At 36.2% G+C, this 24,058-nt stretch overlaps 1 protein-coding gene and 1 long non-coding RNA gene across 3 annotated transcripts; one reads left to right on the top strand and one right to left on the bottom strand.

The window, feature by feature from the left end:
* Nucleotides 1–15,401: 15,401 nt before the first annotated feature.
* LOC107789558 (putative UDP-arabinopyranose mutase 2) lies at nucleotides 15,402–23,672 on the bottom strand. Its single transcript, XM_075241229.1, has 4 exons — nucleotides 23,291–23,672; nucleotides 22,334–22,584; nucleotides 16,474–16,642; nucleotides 15,402–16,106 (listed from the first exon to the last, which is right to left on the bottom strand). Exons 1-4 carry the CDS (start codon nucleotides 23,600–23,602, stop codon nucleotides 15,765–15,767), a joined length of 1,074 nt encoding a protein of 357 aa, XP_075097330.1. The 5' UTR covers nucleotides 23,603–23,672; the 3' UTR covers nucleotides 15,402–15,764.
* LOC107789561 (uncharacterized) lies at nucleotides 19,026–20,747 on the top strand. 2 transcript variants are annotated; one of them, XR_012707633.1, is made up of 2 exons: nucleotides 19,026–19,288; nucleotides 19,794–20,747. It is a non-coding gene; the product is annotated as an uncharacterized LOC107789561 (long non-coding RNA). The 2 variants fall into 2 exon arrangements; XR_012707634.1 differs by having other exon boundaries at nucleotides 19,785–20,747.
* Nucleotides 23,673–24,058: the final 386 nt, after the last annotated feature.

The raw sequence follows: 24,058 nt of genomic DNA, 5'->3' as shown, positions 1-24,058 counted from the left end.
ATCTAGAAACGGATAAACCTTCGCCTCCAATTCCTTCAAGGTTGGACGGCGTTTCTCCTCTTTGGGACATTGACTCAGGGTCTTATCCTCCTTGACCTTCTGCTTAGTCGTGACTTTAACAGAAGTTGATTTCACTGCCATAGATTCTTTGGTTTGGTTCTTTGATGCTACATTTTTCTTGAACTCCTTTTGATCAGCAAATGGAGATTCTTTTCCATGGCTTGTGATGATTAACTCCATGTCGTGATCTCGCATTGCAAGTTCTTCAAAAGTTCGCGGTTTGATCCTTTGTAGGATGTAAAAAAGGCTCCAGTGCATTCCTTGAATACACATCTCCATAGCAGATATTTCTGAAAGGCGATCCTTGCAATCCAAACTTAATTCCCTCCAACGATTGATGTAATCCACCACGAACTCATCCTTACTTTTCTTGGTGCCTGTCAACTCTATCATGTTTACACTTCTTCGGGTACGGTAAAAATGATTGAGGAATTCCTTCTCAAGTTGCTCCCAACTATCAGTGGACTCGGTCTCCAAGTTAATATACCGGTCAAATTCATTCCCTTTCAGCGAACGAACAAACTGTTTTACCAAAAGGTCACCATGCGTTCCAGCATTGCTACAAGTCTCGACAAAGTAGGCAATATGATTCCATGGGTTTCCTTTTCCATCAAATTGATGCAGCTTTAGTGGTTGATAATTGGTTGGCATAGTTAGACATTCAATCCTCTTAGTATAAGGCTTAGAGTAGTATAATGAACTTTGTGATGGTCCGCCGTATTGTGTTCGTATCATGTCTTGCAATTTTTAAATAGATAATGCCGCAACCGAAGTGGATTGATGTTCCCTCTAAATGACGAACTCGGAAAGCGATTCCTCAATATCCATTTTGCAAGGTGAAGACAGGTGAACGAGGAGGGACGTGGCTTGACTCTCCAGGTGCATATGCCTCCAATTTGTTCATAAGTTGAACAATTTGAAGGTCTTTGTCTTCATATATTTCTTCAAGACTTCTATAGCCTGTTCCATCATGGCAAACTTTTTGTCCATGTTAGTTGCGTCGGTCATTAAGGCGTTTACTTTTATTGAAACTAGAGAATCCACCAGATCCTCAAATTTACCAAGGTTGGAGGTTGTTTGAGAAAGTTCGTCAAATAGCGAGAATCCGGTGTCGCTCCCAAAGATTGTCGTTGCAGATGTCATGTGATATCTGCTCTTATTTTCCATCTCCAAGGAGGCGAATTATTCAGATCCATTCAAGCCACTAGCCTTGAACGTTTTTCATATGATTGGGCCAAAATGACTAAGCTCAGCGGATGCGGCAGTAGTACTATCTTTGCATGAAACATCACACTTGCAGAAGGCCATTATAGCGGTAGATCTTAAGTTCGTAGTTTTCAACTTGCAAGAAAGAGAGATGAACAGCAGAATCGGTCCCACTGGGCGTGCCAATTTTTTTACAATAAATTATTTGTGATACAAAAATAAATTGTAACCACAATATAAATATGAAGAAATGAGTACAATTCTATGTATCCCTTGATTCTCCTCTATGAAATTCTCCGTGATTCGAGGGCTTGAGAAGCATAATTCTCAAATGTAGGACGATGCAGACCACCTTGTGATATATTTAATAGCCAAGAATGTCGAGCACCACTTTGTTGTTTCAGGTTGATCTCCAGGAAGAACTCCGTTGACCACTCCTTTATTGAAGAACAATGCGCTTGATGATTGATCTCTCTATTTGCGAATATCTTCACCAATTGCAGAATGCTCTTCTCCAACTCTTCATGTCCCCTGAGAGTTATGTAACCCTCTATTTATAGTTGTAGAGATTGGACAGTCCAGACACATATGAACTCTCTTGCTTGATTCTGATTGGTTCATGTCATTTTAGTGACTTGGCGACCTGTGGTTGGTTCTTGCTTTTTGACTTGGATTTCCATGTCATTTAACACGTGGCATCGTTTTTTTGGCTTGCAATTTGACAAGATTTTCCATGTCACTTGATACATGGCATGAGTCTGGGCCTTAAGATGAAATGGACCTTGGTCTTGAAGATAATAAAATGGACAAATTTAACTTGTAAAGCCCAAATTAATTATTTAACCCAATTGAATTTAATTCAAATTTTGAATGGATTAGACCCAATAAGTTTATATGTATACAGACTACATGTGCTAAAATAACTTAGTTAAGGCATAAAAAGGAAACTACTTAGCGAAAACTGGAATTTTAATATTTAGCCCGTGTACGCACTCGTCACCTCGCGTACACGACACTCAATATCATGAATTGTCACAACAGTACCAAATCCTAAGGGATTTCCCCTACACAGGGTTAGACAAGTCACTTACCTCAAACCTCGCTCAATCAATCAATAAGAAGGCCTTTTCCTCGATTTTCCTACTCCAAACATCTTAAATCTAGCCAAAAACAATTACATACTATAAATATAACTATGGGAAACTAATCTAAATAATGAAATTATGATTTTTGCAAGAATAGGAAAATCACCCCAAAAAGTCAAATCGGGCCAACGTCTCGAAACCCAACAAAAATTATAAAATTCGAACACCCATTCGATATTGAGTCCAACCATATAAGAATTATCCAAATCTGACCTCATTTGGACTCTCAAAACCTAAAAATTCGGTCTAAGGACTTTCGCCATTTTTTCCCAAAAATAACGATGGATTCATGTAATTCAACCAAAATAGAGTTAGAAAGCCTCAATCAACTCCTTGAAAATCCCCTTAAGAATCGCCCAAATCCGAGGTCTCCAGCTCAAAATATGAATTGAACCTCGTTTTGAAAATTAATATTGTTGCCCAGTTATTTCTTCTTTGCGAACACGGAAGTTGCCTCACGTTCGTGAAGCACAAATGCTTCAGGTCCAACTTTCCTATTATGCGAACATGAGTGCCCACTGATCCCAGGCCTCCGCAAATGCGGAGCCTCACTCGCGAACGTGTAGGCAAAGCGTGAGGTCAACCCGTGTCTGCCACTCTTCTTCACGAACGCGTGGGCTACTTTGCGAACGCGAAGAGCACTTCTCACTTGCCTCTCTGGTACCCCTTCGCGAACGCGAGACCCTGCTCGCGAATGCAATGAAGAAACTAGACATCAGTAGAATCAGTAGTGTCAGCAATTCATCAATGTCCCGAAATGTGCCGAACATGGTCCGAACCACCCCCAAGGTACCCGGGACCTCAACCAATTACACTAACAAGTCCTAAAATATCATACGAACTTAGTCAAGGCTTCAAATCACATCAAATAACGCTAAAACCACAAATTGCGCATCGATTCAAGCCTAATGAACTTTGGAACTTCTAACTTCTACATCTGATTCTGAACCTTATCAAATCAAGTCCAATTGACCTCAAATTTTGCACACAAGTCACATTTGACATTATGGACCTACTCCAACTTCCATAATCGAAATCCGACCCCGATATCAAAAAGTCCACTCTCGGTCAAACTTTCCAAAAATCTTCCAATTTTGTAACTTTCGGTAATTAATGCGAAAATGACCTACACACCTCCAAATAAACACTTGGACATGCCCCTAAGAACAAAATCACCACATGGAGCTATTGGAATCGACGAAACTCCATTCTGGAGTCGTCTTTACCCAAGTCAAACTACGGTGAACTCTTACAACTTAAACTTCAAACTTAGGGACTCTGTGTCCCATTCCACTCCGAAACTCAGCCGAACCCTACACCAAGCACTATGGCAAATCAAGTAAACACAAAATGGAACAAAGGAAGCAATAAATAGGGGATCGAGGCTAATACTCTCATAACGATTGGCCGGGTTGTTACATCCTCCCCTTCTTAAAACACACATTCGTCCTTGAACGAGTATAGAGACATTCATAAAGTGGTGAAAAGATGAGGATAATGGATACGCATATCATGATCGGTCTCCCAAGTTGCCTCCTCGACTGGATGACCCCTCCACTAAACCTTCACAAAAGCCATGTTCTTCGACCTCAACTTTTGAATGCCTATCCAAAATAGCCACTGGCTCCTCAACATAAGATAGATCCTACTCCAACTGGACTAAGTTGAAGTCTAACACAGGAGACGAATCACCGTGATACTTTCGGAGTATGGAAACATAGAACACTGGATGAACTACAAAGAGACTATGTGGTAGTGAAAGTCTGTAAACCGCCTCTCCAACCTTCTCAAGAATCTCAAAAGGACCGATATACCTAGGGTTCAACTTTCCCTTCTTTTCGAACCTCATAACACCCTTCATGGGACTAGACTGGAGCAAGACCCACTCCCCAACAATGAATGCAACATCGCGAGCCTTTTGATCTAGATAACTCTTCTGCCTGAACTAGGCTGTACGTAGTCAATCATGAATCAATTGAACTTTTCCAAAGCATCCTAAACCAAATCTGTACCCAATAGCCTAGCCTAACCCGGCTCAAACCAACCCACTGAGACCGGCACACCCTACTATACAAAGCCTTATACGGTGCTATCTGGTTACTTGACTGATAACTATTGTTGAAGTCAAACTCCGCAAGTAGCAATAACTAATCCCAAGAGCCACCAAAATCCATCACACACACGAAGCATATCCTCCAATATTTGAATAGTGTGCTCAGACTATCCGTCCATCTGAGGGTAAAATGTTGTACTCAACTCCACCTGGTCACTGATGCTCATACTTCACTTTCTGACTATTTAGGCACCGAGCTATATAATCCATTATGTCCATCTTTATCCGCATCCACCAATAATGTTGTTTCAAGTCCTGATACATCGTCGCGGCACCTGGATGAATGGAGTACCGCGAACCGTGAGCCTCCTAGAGAATTAACTCAAGAAATCCATCTGCATTAGGTACACATAGCCTTCCCTGCATTTGTAATATATCGTCCTCTCTAATAGTAACCTTCTTGGCATCGTCGTGTTGAACCGTGTCCTTGAGGACAAATAGATAGGGGTCATCATATTGGCGATCTCTTATACGATCATAAAGAAAAGATTGAGAAACCACACAAGCCAAAACTTGGCTCGGTTCGGAAACATCCAATCTGATAAACTGGTTGGCCAGGCCTAAACATCCAAGGCTAATGGCCTCTCTACTATCGATAGATATGCTAAACTGCCCAAACTTTCCACCTTGCGTAGGGATGATAGAGAATGGTGATGTCATAGTCCTTAAGCAACTCCAACCACCTCTGCTGTCGTATGTTAAGATCCTTTTGTTTTAAAAAGATGTTGTAGACTATGGTGATCTGTGTAGACCTCACAAGGGACACCATACAAATAGTGCCACCAGATCTTCAAGGCATGAACAATAGCTGCTAACTCGAGGTTGTGGACAGGATAGTTCTTCTCATGCACCTTCAGCTATCTAGACGTATAGGCACTCACCCTACCATTCTACATTAACACCGCACCGAGACCAATGCGCGATGCATCACAATACACCATATAGGACCCCGAACCAGTAGGCAATACCAACACCAGGGCCATAGTTAAAGTTGTCTTGAGCTTTTGAAAGCTCTCCAGACACTCCTCAGTCCATATGAATGAAGCACCCTTCTAGGCCAGCCTATTAATAGGTGCTGCAATAGACGAGAAAAACTATACAAATCGATAGTAATACCCCCACCAAGCCAAGAAAACTCCGTATCTCCGTAGCCAAGGACGGTTTGGGCCAACTCTACTACTTCAATCTTCTTCGGATCTAGATCCTTTCACTGGATACTACAAAGGGGGGAATGATGTTACACCTTGCAATATTACGATGATGTTACATCCTACAGTATTATATTACGATGATGTTACGCCTTGCAGTATTATATTACGATGATGTTACGCTTCGCAGTATTAAGTTACGATAATGTTGCACCTTGCAGTATTACATTACGGTGATGTTACGCTTTGCAGTATTAAGTTACTACGATGTTACACCCTATAGTATTGTATATTGAATTTGTCGTAAGGTAATTAACATCAGTCCAAGTAAAAGATTATTTGGAGATTATAAGGATTATGCTATTTCACAAGTGATGAGTAAATTCGTGAAGGTGAAAGGGGAAGCAAGTCAAAGAAAATAAATTTTCGTCAAAGTTTGGCATGTTGGGATAAAATACGTCCCGAGCTAAAATACTCGCTATTTATGGGCTAGAGCCATACAAGGTACCACATGACCATGACAGTAAAGAGTATAAGATATGTGAAAAGTGAGTAGTATTTTAAGTAAGTGGAAATAATTCTTAATTATGTGGGTAATTGATTAATTATTGGGTAATGGGACATTACCTAGTTAATTAATAACTAGTGGTGGATTAATTGAAGTCTTTGGATAAACACTAAACCCAAAAATGTTGCAGCCCATTGGAATACACTAAATGACTCATGTCTTGGGATGAAAGGTGTCCATTTAAGTGTCATACATATGACATTTAATGTAAATTGGAAGCTTGGTCTTTAAATAATCAAAAAATGATCATATAGCTTTCTTTCAAAGAGTCCAACATTCTAAAAATCCAGCAATAACATTTCCTACACCATTGAAAGAGAAATGAAAATGGTCCAACAAGATCCAACTTGAAATTCCAGAGAGAAATCCAATGTGTTATGCTAATTCAAAACAAAGCCCGGTACAATCTTTCTCAAGAATATCATACGGATTTTTTTCCCTACTTCGATCCGTCGTTATGTGTTTCCACAAAAAAGAAGCAGTTCAGGTATGTTAAGGCTATCCCTTCTTTCTTTTTGGTATGATCTATACGACACGAATGAAACGAGCAAATGCACAATTTCCATAAATGACTCTATTCATAGAAGTATTAGAGATGTCTATGTTCTTGAATTCCCATATGTCTTATTATTCTATCGTCTGTTCATGGGTCTCAAAAAATACGTAAGTTGATAAATTTTGTTTCATGATATTAATCAAAGGTATAATGGTCTTATGACGTTCTGAGAGGTTTTATTAACGTACTTCTCATGCATTGCATTCATTTATACATGCACATTGACCCATGACCAGATGGCATTATATATGCATGTACATTGACCCATGACTCAACGGCGTTATATACGCATATATATGTATATATATGTATATGGGATATGGGAAAAGTTTACGGCATTATATACGCACCACCACCTGATCAGCTGGTATACGTTGATGGTTTTGCCCACAGTGGCCAAGATGATATGATGGGATACCCTTATAGGCTGATGATGTTATGAAACATGTACCTATGCATGACATGACATTCATGCGCATATGCATGATACTATAACTATTTCATAATTTACAGAGTTATCTAGAATTACAGGTTGAGTCATTTACTCTATATTTCTTCCACGTTTGTTATGTACTTATTCATGTGCCTTACATACTCAGTACATCATTTTTATTGGAATCCCTTTTTCTTGGGAACATTGTGTTTCATGCCCGCAGGTCCCGATAGACAGGTCGAGAGCCCTCCAAGTAGGCTATCAGCTCAGCGGAAGATGTGGGTGCACTCCATTTACTTCGGAGTTGCTTGTTTGGTTAGTATAAGTTAGATGTGTATTGTTTGGTATGGTGGGACTCTATCCCGACCCTTATGAAAATTATGTATTCTTAGAGGCTTGTAGACAGATGTCATGTACGTAAAAGATTGCATGGCCTTGTCGGCCTATGTTCAGTGTACGAGTGGTTATTTTGGCCTTATATGCATGTATTCTTATGTATAAGTTGGTATCACATATTGTATTCTACTTATCTCACGGCAGCCTTCTGGCCTACTTACCTATGATGATGTAATAAGAAAGATACATTACGTTGGTACTCGGTTGAGTAAGGTACCGGGTGCCCGTCGTGGCCCATCGGTTTGGGTCATGACAAAAGTGGTATCAGAGCAGTTCTATCCTACGAAGTCTGCAAGCCGTGTCTAGTAGAGTCTTGTTTATGGGTGTGTCGTGCAACACACTTATAAGCAGGAGGCTACAGGGCATTTAGGATTGTCACTCTTTTTTCTTACTCTAGATCGTGTGGTAGAGCTCACTTATAAGAATTCAAATTCCAAAATTCTATTTTATTCATAATAAGACGATACCTACATTTGGAAAGAAGGTTGGAAAGAGAGATAGTTGTGAAAGAGCTGAGTCAGAGAAATTGGATTTTTATATGATGCCTACAATAAGTAAATGTGAGGTTTGTAGCAGATCATGGATGTACTGAAAGGTGTAAGCTTCTTGATAAGAAGACTTAAGGAATGAATGTCTATCTACCTTTATGGTGAAAGACAATGAGAGATTAAGAGTATAAATACAAGTTTCAACAAGCAAAAGAAGCAAGATGAAGAAGGGTACGAGGCGCCCAGTTAATGAAGGTTAACAGTGTTTATAATTCAGGCAGAGAAACATAAGCTTTTTGAGTTATATTCAACAGTAATGGAGGTATGCACAATTGGTCACACCCATTTCAGTTATGCCCTGTGGGGGCTAACAGGTATAGTTAAGAGAAGGACGGGATATCAAGATCCGGCTGGGGTTAGGGTAACCCAAATTGATAAATGGATTGCTTGTGTTAGTTAACATTGCCGAAGGATATTGCAAATATGCTAATAGATCTCCTTGTGGGACATCGAGATGGTGTACTCTAGAATATTACAATTAGATGTGAATACTAGCATGATCAAAAAAAATTAGATGATAGACACTGAAAGCCTGGAATGGATAAATATTACCTTAGTGTGACTCTCGTCCCTAGTAGAACAAGGACGTTGAGCAACCCGAAGAGTCGATAAATGAAGAAAGGAGAGCTAAAAGCGAAAGAATGTCATGTTAAAGTTTTCACAAGAAAGGGATAGGCAGAAATATTAGCAGAGTAATAAGAAGATAGATAAGGAAGAATTATGAGTGAGATATGATACATGGATGACAACAGTAGAGTGTTATAGAAAATGAAAAAAGAGACGAAAGGTGATGGGCCTTAAGACAACAAAGAGTATAGGCCATACAGTCACATCCTCATTTCGAGAAATAAGTTCGCGACTCTAACGTGATTAACATAAGGAAAAGTTAGACCCTGGAGTAATAGAAATCAATATGGACTGGTGAATAAGATAAACTAAACATAAATTAGGAACTGAGTGATTTGATAATAGTCAGCATCATGAGAATTTCATATTGCATTCCGGCAATAATAGAATGGACAACAGAAGAAGATCCATGATGAATTCAAAGAATGGTCACTCAAGGAGACGCTTCCCTAAAGCAAGCAATATGAGCAAAGTTAAGCTTAAGGGACTGTATGTGCCAGTTACACTAAGTGTCACCATCGCGAGTGAGGAATTTTGTTATTCTTGGTACAGAAAAATTACCTCAAGGCGAGTAAGGGTCATTGATGATGTGAAAGGACACCAAAGATAAAGAGGAAAAACATCTATAGGTAGGTCGTCATAGCTCCAAGTCTTAGTACTCCCCTATAGGGGAAAATATGGAATGATAAAGGAAGAATGCGATAAAAAATAAGAAAGGGATGAGATTGCACTTATCCAAATGTTACAGATACGCTATGATTCAAGAATGTTATATAAGCATGACATCAAAAAAAGAAGTAAGGGTTCCTGCCTAGGATGTTATTGATAGATAAGGAGCCAGTACGTGAGGTAAGTTAAGACAAGTAAATAACCCAAGAAAGATTACGCGGAATATGGATATGAGACTGGGCTGATGAGTACTTAGTAGTTAATTCAGGAAGAGCCTAGTCATGACTAGACAAGAAGTTACGGACAAATTCGCAGATCATGCAAGATGAATGTAGTAAACCCCAACATAGAGAATTCATCCTCGCAGTAATGTCATTATAATACTTGATATATATTCAAATAGGATTCGGGCTAGTTAAAGGTACCATATGAGTATTACGGGGATAAAAGAAAGTGTCAGTGGGAAGGCAATCAAAATATCAGTTCATAAGCAACCCTGCAAGCACAAGGGCACAGAAGTAAGCAACTAAGGATAATTATAGGCAAGGAAGGACATCAAAAGGTTCGTAATAAGCTCACAGCTTTACGAGGATCAAGGGTTCTCCCTAAGTACTACAACGAAAGACTAGCTGAGGAAATAAGGAAAAAAAGCTTCAACTTAAGCACAATGACCTAAAGTGGAAATGGTCATGTAACAACAGTCTCACAACAACATTATAAGCACTCCAAAGAAAAGTGGCACCTACCGTGACTAATGAACGGGAAGTAAAATTAAAAGTATTATTCGAGATCATATGAGTTACATGAAAACTATGGCATGTGTTGGCACTAAGATGAGCTAAGTATGGACGCAACAAGGGGCAGAAAGACCAGGAAAAGTAATAGCTTACGTTGAAAGAAAGCTAAAATGGAATAAAAGAAATTATTCAATCAATGATCTAGAGTTGGTTACGTTATGAACTCACTTAAGGGTTCGGAGTTTTATATATGCAGCATATACATCCGTAGAAGATTTTGGTATACGTTAAAAGACAGAATTGAGCCTAGGTCATAAACGAAAGATTAAATTGTTAAAGAATTGTATCATGCATATTCCTCAGCGCCCATGAAAGGCTAAACAGAATAAATAATACCATGAACCACATATCGGAAGATAGCTTAAGCTGACCTAAAGGCCAATCAGAAGGAGGAGGAAACTAAAGAGTTACATCACCCAAGTAAATCAGGAGTTTGATTATTGGACCTAGAAAAATAGAAACATCGTGATCGAGAACATTGCAGGATCTCCCTTAAAATTAGAGGTACGAAAGAGATAGTACAACAATCATAGTTTATAACGGCTCTATGAAAGCCAGTTAAAAAAAGGTAACAGCCTCATAAGAAGTCAGTATGAAGCTACCACCGGATTGTAGTATTATAATAGAGCTTCAAGTTGTGGTGTGAATCATACCTATATGGAAGGGAGGTTATGAAAGAGATAGAAGACAAGATGCGAGATTTTAAGTAAGGTAAAGGTGAACAACGTACGAGATACTCAAATGTAGAAAGTTGTGAATAGTCCATACCTCGGATAAAAGGCTAGAAGCGTGGGGATCCAATAACCTGGAATGATAGTGGCATCGTAAGCGGCATGTCTTCTAGCCTATGGTTTCTAAGTACTGAGAAATCTAGTTAAGAGAGTAGAGAAGGGTTAGAGACGATGTGATGTCTCACTTGACATTCCAAAATAATATAAGGAAATCTATGGTGTAAGAAAGTTGAAGGAAAGTTGCGAGTAGTATAAATGGATATGTATAGGTCGCAAGCTAAAGTATGGTAGAGCGACAAAGTTTTAAGAAAACATGAGTAAGTATAAGGAAAGGCAAGTGAAAAGGAGACGAGAATGGATAAGTCCTCGGGATTAAGTCCATAAAAACAAGAGAGATAATGGTTTCTCTAAGTTATTGAAAGTTCAGTATAGCCTGAATGAACTCAAAGGAGTCTAAGATTAATAGCATTTAGAAATAATGAAATGCTGACTTGGTAATAAAATGAGGGTGTAATTGTGACAGATAAAGGATGATGTTTGGGCCTTCATTTGAATAATGATTTGGAAAAAAAAGGAGAAAAGATTTTGCTTGCCAGAATTAGGATACCCCCATAAGGTGAATCATATTGAGACACTATGAAATACGATTATGGAAATCACTTCAAATATTTCTCGATGCAACGGAAGCCCTAGTGGCAAGGTATTACGTAAGAAGTTTCAAGTTATCACTGGTATATTATGAATCAATATTGAGGTGAATCGACAATGGATGGATAAAAGTTACAAAGTACGAGATGAAAATATGTCATTATTCCTAACATGATCAGTACTGAGGAAGCATTAAAGGACTTAGACTTATACATATATGATAAGCAGCGAAAGAGTAACCTGGAGTTTGGTTGTAGATCTCAGTAACTATAAATCGAAGTATGAGTCATGGAATAGTATGACCCGGCTAGATGCAGTAAAGTCAAATGGAAGGATAAACAAATCTATGAAATAAGATATAGCAATATTTGTAAGTTTAACAAAGTATCGAGCAAAGAACTTCAAGTATACCTATAGATGCCCATAGGGACATCTTGTCAAGATCTGTATATATTTACTAAGTGAGCCCTAGAGATTGGCTAAAAGCTAGAGGGAAAAGGAAAGAAGAGTCGCATAAGGCGCACTTACAAAGTCAGAGTCATACAGGCTACATGACAGGAGATAGAAACAGTTACGAGATTGGAAAGATTTCGACCACAAGTCGTGGTATGAGAAATAGGACTAAAGGGGGGAATACCCTAGACTTTGGATTTATTCACAGAACAACTGCCTAAATGGCAAGGAGAGTATTAAGGTATTCACAAGAGCTATAAGTTATGAAAATGATAAGAGCATCAGTCAATATTCGAGGACGAATGTTCCAAATGGGGGGAATGATGTTACACCCTGCAATATTACGATGATGTTATGTGCTGCAGAATTATATTACGATGATATTACACATTGCAGTATTACACTACGATGATGTTACGCTTCGCAATATTAAGTTACGATAATGTTGCACCTTGCAGTATTACCCTATACCCAGATCTGTGTTTTGAGCCTCATATTTTGCAGATCTCGCATTTGTGAGCCTCATATTTGCAAAGAAATCTTCACTTTTGCAAGCCTGGGCATGGCGGGAGGGGGGGTGTCCTCGCATTTGCGAGGTAAAGTTTGCAATTTGCGAACTTGCCATTTTCGCTTTTACGAAGGTAGAGTCTCATTTGTGAAGAAAGGTTCGCATTTGCGCCATTTTATTTCAATTGCAATTACTGAGATTCTGAGAGGAGTTCGCAATTACGACCTCTTTCTCGCAATTGCAACATCTGCATCTGGATAAAAGTTGAGTTAGACGGGATTTTCCCCATTCTTTTACATTTTCAAACCTAGAAACCATAGAGGCGATTTTTCCAGGAACTCTTCTTCCCCAATTCATTGGTAAGTGATTCTAACCTACTTTGTTTCAATTACCCATTGCATTACATAAGATTTCAACCTAAAATCTAGGATTTTCATTGAAGAAATTGGAAATTTGGGTAAAATTAGGGATTTTTGTAAAATTGAAATTTAGACCTCAAATTGAGGTCGGATTTCAAAATAAATTACATATACGGGCTCGGGGTGATTGGGTAATCAGGTTTTGGTCCAAATATCGGGTTTGGACCAAGCGGGCCCCGGAGTTGACTTTTGTTGACTTTTTCAATAATGGCCTAAATTAAACCTTTTTCATTTGTGGGTAGTTCCTAAGGCTTATTTTGAATAATTTGGTTGATAATTTGCTAGATTTGGTTGGTTCAGAGGCTTGTTCGAAAGGCAAAGCCGTGGTTGAGATTTGAGTCGATTTTTAGAGCAAGGTAAGTGTCGTGGTTAACCTTGACTTAAGGAATTAGGACTTGTTTGCCTATTTGCTACATGTTTAAGTGTTGGGTACAACGTATATGTGAGTTGATGAGTACTTATGCATGGTTGTTGGGTTAAAGCATGCGGGTGGGACTTGTTTCTTGTAGTTTACTTCCTTCTTGATCATGATATCCATGTTTAGACTAATTTATCATTAAATTGACTGTTCTGTCCGCATTCATGGGCTATTTGTGATAATTGAGTATTGTTTCTGAAGTTGAGGTTGGTATTGTGGAACTATTATTGACATAAGGTTTGCTCTTGCTTATTCTATCTCCTTATTGTTATATGTTTATTGTTATATGGTAAGGGGGACTGTTAAAGCACGAAGGTGATGTCGTGTGGAGTGTTGTTTCAATTATTGATTAATACATAGTGAGGAAGAGAGTTAAAGCATGAAGGGTGATGTCGTGCCGTATCTATTGTTTCATGATGAAAAAGAGCAAAAGCACGAAGGGTGATGTCATGCCTTATTTATCATTTTATGGAGAGATTGAGAGTAAAAGTATGATTGGTGATGCCGTGCATTATTACTGTTTCATGATGAGGTTGAGAGTAAAAGCACGAAGGGTGATTTCGTGTAGTTTTATTCATTATGATTATCTGTTTTATTGGTTGAAGGTTTATTGACTGTTTCTTGTTATCATTCCATGTTGTAGTCACCGTATCTTTACCCATTTCGCATGTCCCCTCCCAGTAGTAAATGTTTAGCCTTATATAAAATTGTTGATATATATATATATATATATATATATATATATATTCGTCTGTACATGTTTAATTACGTGGGTGTTCCTGTCATAGCCTCGTCGAGGTTAGGCTTGACACTTACGGAATACATTAGGTCGGTTGTACTCATACTATACTCTGCACTTCTTGTGCAGATTTTTGCACTGGTCCTAGCTGTACGTGAGGTGCATCAACTCGGATTAGCATTTGGAGACTCGAGGTATATCTGCTGGCGTCCGCAGACCTTGAAGTCCCCTTCCTGGTTCCCTATTTATTGTTCCTTTCATTCGAGACAGTTGTACTTATTTCAAACCCTGAGAAACTCTAGAAGCTCGTGTACTTGTGACTTCAGATCCGGGTTGTACTAGATATTGGATTATTACACTTTTTTGTATTTGATTTTGGACTTCATTTCTGTTTAATTGGTTAAATTGTTCGGAGTATTTAAAATTGGTAAAGAATTACTCTAACGTTGACTTGCATAGCAAGTGAAATGTTAGGTGTCATCACAATCCCGAAGGTGGGAATTCCGGGTCGTGACATTTACATCCTCCAATTTTATTTTAAAAATCAACTCCCCCTTAACTTTGGACAATAAACTTCCTCCTTTACTATTCTATACAATGTCTATTTTGCCCTTGCCATTTTTAATTACTTCTTCTATGTAAGCCTTTTTATTATATATAATATTTGTATGGCTTACCTATAATTTTAAATATGTTGCATATTATTATAAAGTATACTTTAAGTTCATTAAAATTATATATAGTGCAATTATTTTCTAAATTTGTTATAAATTTTACTGTTATTTTATGATTATTATTATAATATAATGCACATTAAGTATATATTTATGTTATATTTTTTCAATGGCGGAGTTAGAAATTCATAGAAAAGAATTCAAAAAAAATACCATATCTAAAATTTGAAATAAGGGGGAGAATATCTATGGTTTAAAGTTGGGAGGGAATTTGATTTTAAAATAAAGTTGGGGTGTAAATTGATTTTCACCCCATACAAATACAGGCTTATATTTGATATATTATAGAATTGCTCTTTCAATTGCTAAATTCACTATAAAGTATAAACTATATTTAAACACTTTAATTACTACTAAAACTGTTGGCAAAGAGCTGGTCTTTAACAAAACTCAAAAGTTTCTTCAACAACAAATGTACAGCAAATAGGAAATGAAAGCACAGTCTTGATCTGATCACTCCCATATTTCAGTCAAAGACAACAGGGGAAACCGGAAATGAACCATTAGCATGAACCAGAAGTAGAAAACTTACATTATGGTTCATCACATTTTACAATAACATGATAAAAGAGGATTACATCCACTGATATTATCAACATATCAAGTCGAAATATCGCTAGACCTAGACCACAAAAATAAAACATAAAAAGGATACAAAATGACAGATAAAATAAAACATGAAAAGGATACAAATGACAGATCTAGTAATACTACAAAATACATGGCCAAGCAGGCTTATATCATTATGCTCATAGGGAGACAATCCAAACCGCAGTCAGGTGTCTATTATTTGATTGAGCAAGAGGTGATTTGCTAGTCGCGTTTAATCATAATAAATTTTGATAATTTCATTTTGAAGAGCCATTAGGAAGTTTGGAAGAATCTTTAGAAGCAGGGTTGAGCATATCCCAAGCTTCAATCCAAGTGACCATCGCATCTGCAAGCTTCACAAAATAGGGGTCTACTTTTCCAAGTTTTTCTTTAACCTGTTTGGACAGTTCTACATAGCACTTCTGCACAGAAGTACAATCCTTAGAGAAGGTATGTGATTGGAAAAAGGGAATGATCTCTTCTTGCCAAAAAATTCCAAGGTATTCCTTCTTCAAATTCACAAATGGATTGCTAGCCTTGCTATGATAGATATAGGGTAATCCAGTCTTGATTCCCAATCCCAAGTGATCACAAATTACCTGAAAATGGTTTCATTAGTCAAAAAACTTTCATCCAAAATTACTATGGTTTAAACTATTTTACACCAACTATATATTTTATTTTAAAGTATTATTGGTCGGAGATCAGCGAGCTTAAATGGAGCGATGTAGTTAGTGAGAATTCATATGATTGATCTCAATTTATTTGAATTGAGGCATAATTGTTATGTTATTGTACATGAATTGTTTAAAAGAATTTTACTATCAGTACTATGGTGAGTTACTTGTATTTATGTTCTAGGTGTCCTCAAAATATAATTTTTTTTTACACCTGCCAAGATATAGAAAATTAAATCAATTGTTGCAACATATAAAACAAAAGAACTGAAAATTTTAAGTGGCAAACCTTGCAACACCAACCAGCCCACATATCGTCGTAACGTCCAATGGGTTGGCCATCTCCCATAAGTCCAAAGTACATTGCTGGGCCAATAAGTTCACGATCAAATGCCAGATTCATTCCACACATTGGGAAGAGAGTGCCCTTTGGGATTGTCAACACCATATCAACATACCTTTTCAACCAACATTTGCCACTAGTTAAAAGCTGTGATAAGTTGGATTTAAGTTGTCGTATATCACCCAAAATAATACCATGCATAGACGGTATAAAATGTATTTACCGAATTAGATTTTGATATGTGCATCTTTGATCCCTCTACTTATTGGGAATCTTCACAAATTTAATGAATTATTAACAACTAAACTATCTAAACACTAATGTTTTATGTTGAATTTGTATTGTTACTCCATAGTAAAGGGTAATGTAATTCTATAAATGGTCTAAATATCACATATTTCCTGTAAGAGGAACAAAATATAGACATTTTTGTTAATTAAATATCAATTAATGTGCTTAGCCAAAGATTATAAGGAAATAAAATCAGAATATATATATATATATATATATATAAAATTGAGGGTCATAGACCCGGTGACGTGGCAAGCCTCACTACGCAGAAATTGTCTTTATCTTTTTCCTCAATTTTTCGAGCTTTTCTCCTAAAATAATTCCCCATTTACCTCATTAATAAACTAATAAAGCACTGATTGGTTAACTTGGTCTCCCAAACGTTTCGTCTTCCGTCATTAACAGTCGTAGCCCCTCTGTTTTTTACCAGACCGTTTCTTCTTGGGACTAAATATATTTTCATATTCACATCATATTTGTTTCCTTATGTGATATAGGAAGGTAAAAATTCCTAAAATAAAAAAAACTTTAAAGGTAATCCAGTCACTAAAGTCTTAATTCGGTCATTATTCTTCAGTTACGGATGAATAAAATAATATATTGTAAAGGACCAAAATGGAAACTTCATAATGGCCATATAAATGCATTAACGTATATAACACACAATTGTAGTGACGTGTTATCCTTAATAATTGTATAAAATAGTTCTTTTCAGTACAAATCCTTATCTACAAAAATTTTACAAATAAACTACAAATCAGTTTAAGTATTGTATAAAGTTGTATTATTTTTAAGGGTACCTATAAAATTACTACATTTATACTACAATTAAACTATAATTTATGTTGAAAAACAATATTGACTACAAAATTTTCTCTGTATTTTTTGTGAAGAAGAAGGAAGAGAAGATGAAGTTTATGTTAATATCTACAAAATTCCTACATTTATCTACAAATAAACTATAAATTAGTTTAAGTATGTATAAAGCAGTATTGTTTTTAAGGGTATCTATAAAATTACTACATTTATACTACAATTAAACTACGATCTATGTTGACTACAAAATTTCTATTCATCTACAAAATTCCTACAAATCAGTTTTAGTATTGTATAAAGCTGTATTGTTTTTAAGGATATCTACAAAATTACTACATTTATACTACAATTAAACTACAATCTATGTTGAAAAAAAATATTGACTACAAAATTTCTTTAAAAAAAACTACAAAATTTCTTTCAAGAAAACAAGAAATGTAGCTGTGGCCAATTCCAACTTGAAGAACTTTCATGTGTAAATTGTTTCCAGATTGTAGTTATAATGTAGGTTAAATGTAGTTAATTTGTAGTTTTTGTAAAATTTTGCAGACAATTTGCAGATTAATTGTGGATGTCACATTTCTACAATTGGCTCTTCATCTACAAAATTTCTACAAAAAACTACAAATAAAAGCTGCCAAAAAAGCAATTCATATCATTCCAATCAAGAAATATGAGAAGAAGTTTAGAAGTGATTTAGTATCACGTCTTTTTCCATTAATTGGATCGACACTAACATATCGCCCATGCTGTTTTATGACAAATAAACCAACCTTTCTCTGTATTTTTTGAGAAGAAGAAAGAATGTAGAAGAGAAAGAAATGGGAGGGGGAAAACGACGCTCGTCAGATCTTACGAATAAATTGTTTCTGTTTTTATATGAACGAACAAAATCAGAAGGGAAAGTTGGAAATCTTCAGATCTCTCTCTATGGATGAACTCAAAGTGAAAACCAGAAGGAGAAAAATCAAAAACCACCATAGCTCCCAAGATAACAGTCGTTCCCACCTGAAAACAAAAATCAAACGAACCCTTTCTTCTTCGAAAAACAGAGGCGTTTCAGTTAGATTTGAATTCCGTTAAATCCGTTTGAGGTCGTCGAGTCCAGGGGAGGGAGAAACGTGGGAGGTATGGGGGTGGGAGGAGAGAGAGGCGGGTAAACGAAAATGGGAGAATATACGCTCCTAAATTAACGCCTAATATAAATAAAGCATTAATTATGCCCATAATTTGAATTATGGTATAGAAATGGTAATTTGGTATGCTTAAATATAATAAACACAAACCTTAAACATTGAGGGTAATAAGGTTTCATGATATAGATAGTCAAAAATTCCTTCAATTAATTGACATTCAAGATGGTCACCTAAGAAGAAAAAGGCTGGTAACTTTTTTCCCCTTTTAGGAAAACGATCGTTTTGAAATTGCTGATCGAAAATTTCAGCATTAAATATGATATTCTTCACTTTTTTTGCTCTCTTTGGTTTTAAATAGGATAAACGATTCTGGAATGTCTTTTCAGTATATTTCAGTCATCAAATTTTCAAGCTTTTGATCATTTCGCATCACTTTCTTGCAGATTCGACTACAAAGTGGAAGGCAAGTATTTTTCCAGTAGTTGGAGCAAAAGATCAACCACTTCTATCTTTAGTTGGTAATGTCTTGCTTTCCCCTTTTTCTTCTAATTGATCTACTTCTATTTAGTTATTGTACCTATTGGCGGAGTTTGTTTCACTGAGACACTAACATAAACTAAACGTTACCATAAACTTAAGAATTTGGTTAGGTTTCTAAAGCAATAGCAGGTATCTTAGATTAATTGTTTCTACTCTCTTACCAATTAGTTAATATTAGTCAATTTTCTTTTGTGTTTTCTTTAACCTTTCCTTTTGGTTTTGTTTCTCTTTTGAATTATCCACATAGACTATTTTGTCTTGCCGTTCCTTCAAGGTATTTTCCCCTATTTTGTGCTTTTTGTTTGTCTGCTGGAATTAACTCTTTTGGTCTATTGGGAATTGGGATTAACTATATGGAGAAAGTGAAGGAAAAGAAAAGTGATCTTATTACAATAAGGTTTGGAAAATTCTGATGAAAATAGTCATCTAAAAATAAATTCATTAAGAGCGTACTGTAAGTTTATAAAGATTTAGTTCTTGCAGTTTTTAAAAAGATGGATGAGCAGTGTTGTTGAGTGGACTTTTCTACCAAAGGAAGAAACAGGTAATTTGGAATTATGGATGCAGGGGAAAGTACAAAATGAAGAGATCCAAAGCAACGGGAACTCATTATATGTGCAGCTTGATTTGGATATATAGATAACCATGAAACTGGCTTGAGGTTTCTGCTTTAGTGAAGAAACCGGAAAAAATCATGTCTTATCTTGTTTCTGATGTGAAGCAACACGATCAACAACAATATATCTCTTTCTGAAAATTCATCTTTTTACATGTAATTCATTCAAATATTTCACTTTCGACTTCATCTTTACACTCTCCGTTTATCATTCGCTCTGCTATAGACATGATGATCTCAACTCAATTGGAATAACATGTTCTCTCAGACATATGAGTTGGTAGAGGAGTGGATGCAAACAAACTATTATGATATGAAGAGGATGGTTGAACATTATTCTACTCTTCCAGTTATCTAAGTCTCCAAGGGTTGTAATGTTTCTTTTTCCACGAGAAGGCAGGGACGAAGCCACATGGTCATAAGGGTCTTCTTCGAAAAATTACACTGTGTATATAGGTAAAATATTACGTTTTAGAGGTATATAACATATATTGAACACCCTTTATTGGGAATTTTTTCCACTTCTTTCAAATTTGAACACCCTTGGAGAAATTCCTAGCTTCGCTCGCCACTGCGAGAAGGTATTAACTTGGCAACTACTCTCCTCTTGGAAATGGAAGTTCTAATCTACTGAAGTACTATTTTGTTTAGTTCCTGTACTCAGCTTTCAGGGACTTCTTGCAACTTGACTAAGTAGCTGCATTTTCCAGAGAATAATGTAATTCAGTTTCCAGTGAATTTGTGTTATTCAAATTTCTATTAAAAAGTTAGGCTTGTACATGCTTTGTCCCGTGCAAATAATAAATTCTGAATTAAAAGCATGATTAAATGTTCCAAACTAAAATCTGCATTTGTTTATTTTTGTAAATTTGATGTATTTGCTTAGGCCAACGCTCATCTATTCTTCTAGGGCTGAAAATTATAAATTACTAAATTGCTGCTAAATACACCTTTGTTCCTGTAATTTCATGATTCCTACATAATATTCTTCAATCTTCAATTAAGACTTACTCTTTTACTCTCCTAACAACTATGATGAATAAACCAGACCCCGAGAAACCTAAGACATGAAAGGGATCTTTGTCTGCGTATGCTGTTAACATACACAATTGAGCTAGGATATTAATTTGTCATATATATATAGAGAAAAAGAGAGATAGAGTTGTTAATAGATGACAATGATCATCTAAAGATAAATCTATTAAGGAGGGCATGGTAAGTCTTTAAAGATGTAGTTCTTACAGTTTTTAATTTTAATAGGGTCTTATAATTTATAAAAAGGTGGATGAGCAATGATGTTGAATGGCATAAACGGATAGTTTTTGAGGAAGCTATGCATAAAAAGGTGTTATTTGGTCAATTATATTATAGCTTTTATTTCCTTTCCCCCCTATTTTAGTAAGACTAAATAAAACTTTGATTTCATATATATAATATTATTTTCAGAGTAGAGTACACTTTACCCTATATAAATATAGGACGAGAATTAGGCTTTGTTTTTCTTGGTGTTGTTGCTCTAAGCTAGGCCAAAGTTGCATAGAACTTTTATTTAAATGTCTTTTTTTATATTAGGATCTAACCTTCATGCATGATCTAATTTTAGTGTATTCACATCCTGTAAGGTCTATAGAATGGTACGGTGAAGTCGGCTCCAATTTACAAGTTCTTCTTGATTTTCAAGACCGAGTCAAGCAACAAAGTTTAAGCTGTCAGAGCAGGGTATGCTCATTTTCTATCATTATTCTCTATGCATTTATTAGAACATTGGACAAATATTCTCTCACAAAATTTCTGTCGAAGCTTCATTTCTGGGAGAGGGATGGAGCTTTGAGGTTGCTGAACAAAAAGTTGTCCTTCAACTCCTTTCTCATGAACTATATGTATGGTACACCTTCTATTTTTTGATAGATTTTTTATCTCTTTTGTTGTTTAAGAGTGCTACAACTTTATTATTAGGCCTTTTATTCTTATCATGAATAGTTTTATATTTTTAGACTACATATTTAATTATTGACCAATCGATGTCAAGAGGAAAAATTGTTCTTCTCCATTACATGTAGTAACACAATTTATTAGCAAAGCTTGATTTTGCTTAATTAGAAAAAGTGATGATATTAATTATTTGATCATATCCTGATTTCATTCCATAATCGCGCGAAGCGCGGCATATTCACTAGTTTACTAATAACTACGGGACCAAAAAATGCAAATATTATTCCTAGATAATTACAAGTAAACTTTTATAATAACTATTGTAACATGTAACCTTGTAAAAACTGTAGCTAATCGTCTATCACATATTAAAGCTATGCTAATAGTACAAAATATCTTTATATTGGTAGTATAGTTAACTTAAATACAAGAAGGAAAGCATAATATCAAAAGAAAAGGTGAAAAGGAGACCGACCTAGTATTCCTCTCAAGAGGCTTGACGAGCTGTGTGGGCGCATCATAATCGGGAATGTTGAGCCACAAGCCGTGGGAGACTGCCGTTGGCACGCCCTCCCTCAGGCTGAAAGGGTATCCCCTCACAAAATCTGCGCCATCCCTAAATGGATCATACAAAGTGTTGAAGAAATGGGGAGTTGATGGGCACAGCAAATTCTTTATGTGCTGCTCCAGCGCGTTGATGTCTGCCCCACTTGGGTCCTTTGCTACCTACGCAGATTATTTCAAGATTTCCCCAAACACAAATAGAGTTAAAATACCGAAGATGATATTAGAAAAGAATTCTGAAGATGATGATGATTGAGGGGAACATCAATCATGAGTATAGAAGTGAACATTAATTAATGATCATAATTAAGCATAGTGATTATCTAGGATCTAGAATGAGTTGGTTTAGAAAGATACGAGCGTAACCTTCTTGTGTGTATATATTTTAATTTTTTTTATCTGTATATATAGATTCAATTGAATCTATAAGAAATCACCTTAAAGTCTTTGCATATATCCCCATGAAACGTAAAACGCAAATATAAAATGAAAATGAAAGAAAAGTTACCAGAACAAAAAGACTTTTTCTTTATGTTCTAAAATCCTTTAATTTTAAATTTCTCATTTCACTTTTATAGTCAGAGAAATAATATGTCATGTTTAAAATTACTAACATCCCAAGAGTGCTTTTGATAGGTAGTATCAAAATTTCTTTCGTCAGACACCACCGTATAAAATGAGGGAGTAGCTTTGCCTTGTTTACAAACACGTAAAATACAGAGAGTTCAAACTCTGTTCATGTAATCACTCACATACTCTTGTGAACATAAAAAATCTAAAACTTTATTTCAAAGAACTAACACGAGCGAGAAACAAAAAGATACTAGAATGAGATGATAGATTAATGGAAGGTGGAAAGTGAGCTTACAAAGCAATCATCATCAATGGTGTAAATATACTTTTTCTTGGAAACCATGTAACCGAAGCAGCGGCAAGCAGAATCCTTAAAGGAAATACAAGAAGCCCTAGGACCCAAAATTTTGTTAATATCATTGCGATTGTAAAGTTCATAATCAAAGCCCTCGGGCACCTTAATGGTCTTTGACGGGTCACCATCTTGAACAATGATGAGATGATATGGTTCAAAGAAAGGCCTCCACATTTCCAAGAAATCCAAGTTTCTAATTGTTGGTATCACGATATCTAGTTCATCTTTCAAGGCAGGTGTAGAAGAAGCCATAATTCTAAGTGTATTTTTGCTCAAACAGAGAATACAATGTGTATAGTATGAGAGAGATAAAGAAAAAAATAGGTCATATTTATAAGAATTAACGGAAGGTGGTGGAGTGAGGAGGGATTTGCGGCTTCTGTGTGAAGTGGAGGGAGATGGTTTAAAAGAGACAGTGATCCGTTCCCTGCGTCTTTGGGAGATCAGAGGCCTAGTTTTCTTTTCTGATATTGTAGTTTTTGTAGCATCCTTTTTGGTTACTTAGAAGTTAATTCTATGTGCTTCTTTATACTTTATTGTAGCAGGAGTAGTAAGAAATTAAATAATACTCCCTCCGTTTCATATTATATGAGGTTGTTTGACTCGACACGAAGTTTAAGAAAAAAGAAGAAAAACTTTTGAAATTTGTGGACTTAAAAGCTTAAGGGGTAAAAAGTTTGTGGGGTCATGACATTTGTGTGGCTATAA

This window comes from Nicotiana tabacum, chromosome 3, assembly GCF_000715075.1.
Source record: "Nicotiana tabacum cultivar K326 chromosome 3, ASM71507v2, whole genome shotgun sequence".
NCBI lineage: Eukaryota > Viridiplantae > Streptophyta > Magnoliopsida > Solanales > Solanaceae > Nicotiana > Nicotiana tabacum.
The sequence above is the reverse complement of the archived record's forward strand: the minus strand, read 5'-3'. Positions and strand labels throughout refer to the sequence as shown.

What these genes read in the sequence shown, in the direction of transcription:
- LOC107789558 (XM_075241229.1), bottom strand. Translation starts at nt 23,602, where the DNA reads ATGGCTTCTTCTACACCTGCCTTGAAAGATGAACTAGATATCGTGATA. An exon ending in CCATTGATGATGATTGCTTT is followed by an intron (nt 22,585 to 23,290) that starts GTAAGCTCACTT and finishes TAATCTGCGTAG; the next exon opens with GTAGCAAAGGACCCAAGTGG. An exon ending in CCTCTTGAGAGGAATACTAG is followed by an intron (nt 16,643 to 22,333) that starts GTCGGTCTCCTT and finishes TTGGTTGAAAAG; the next exon opens with GTATGTTGATATGGTGTTGA.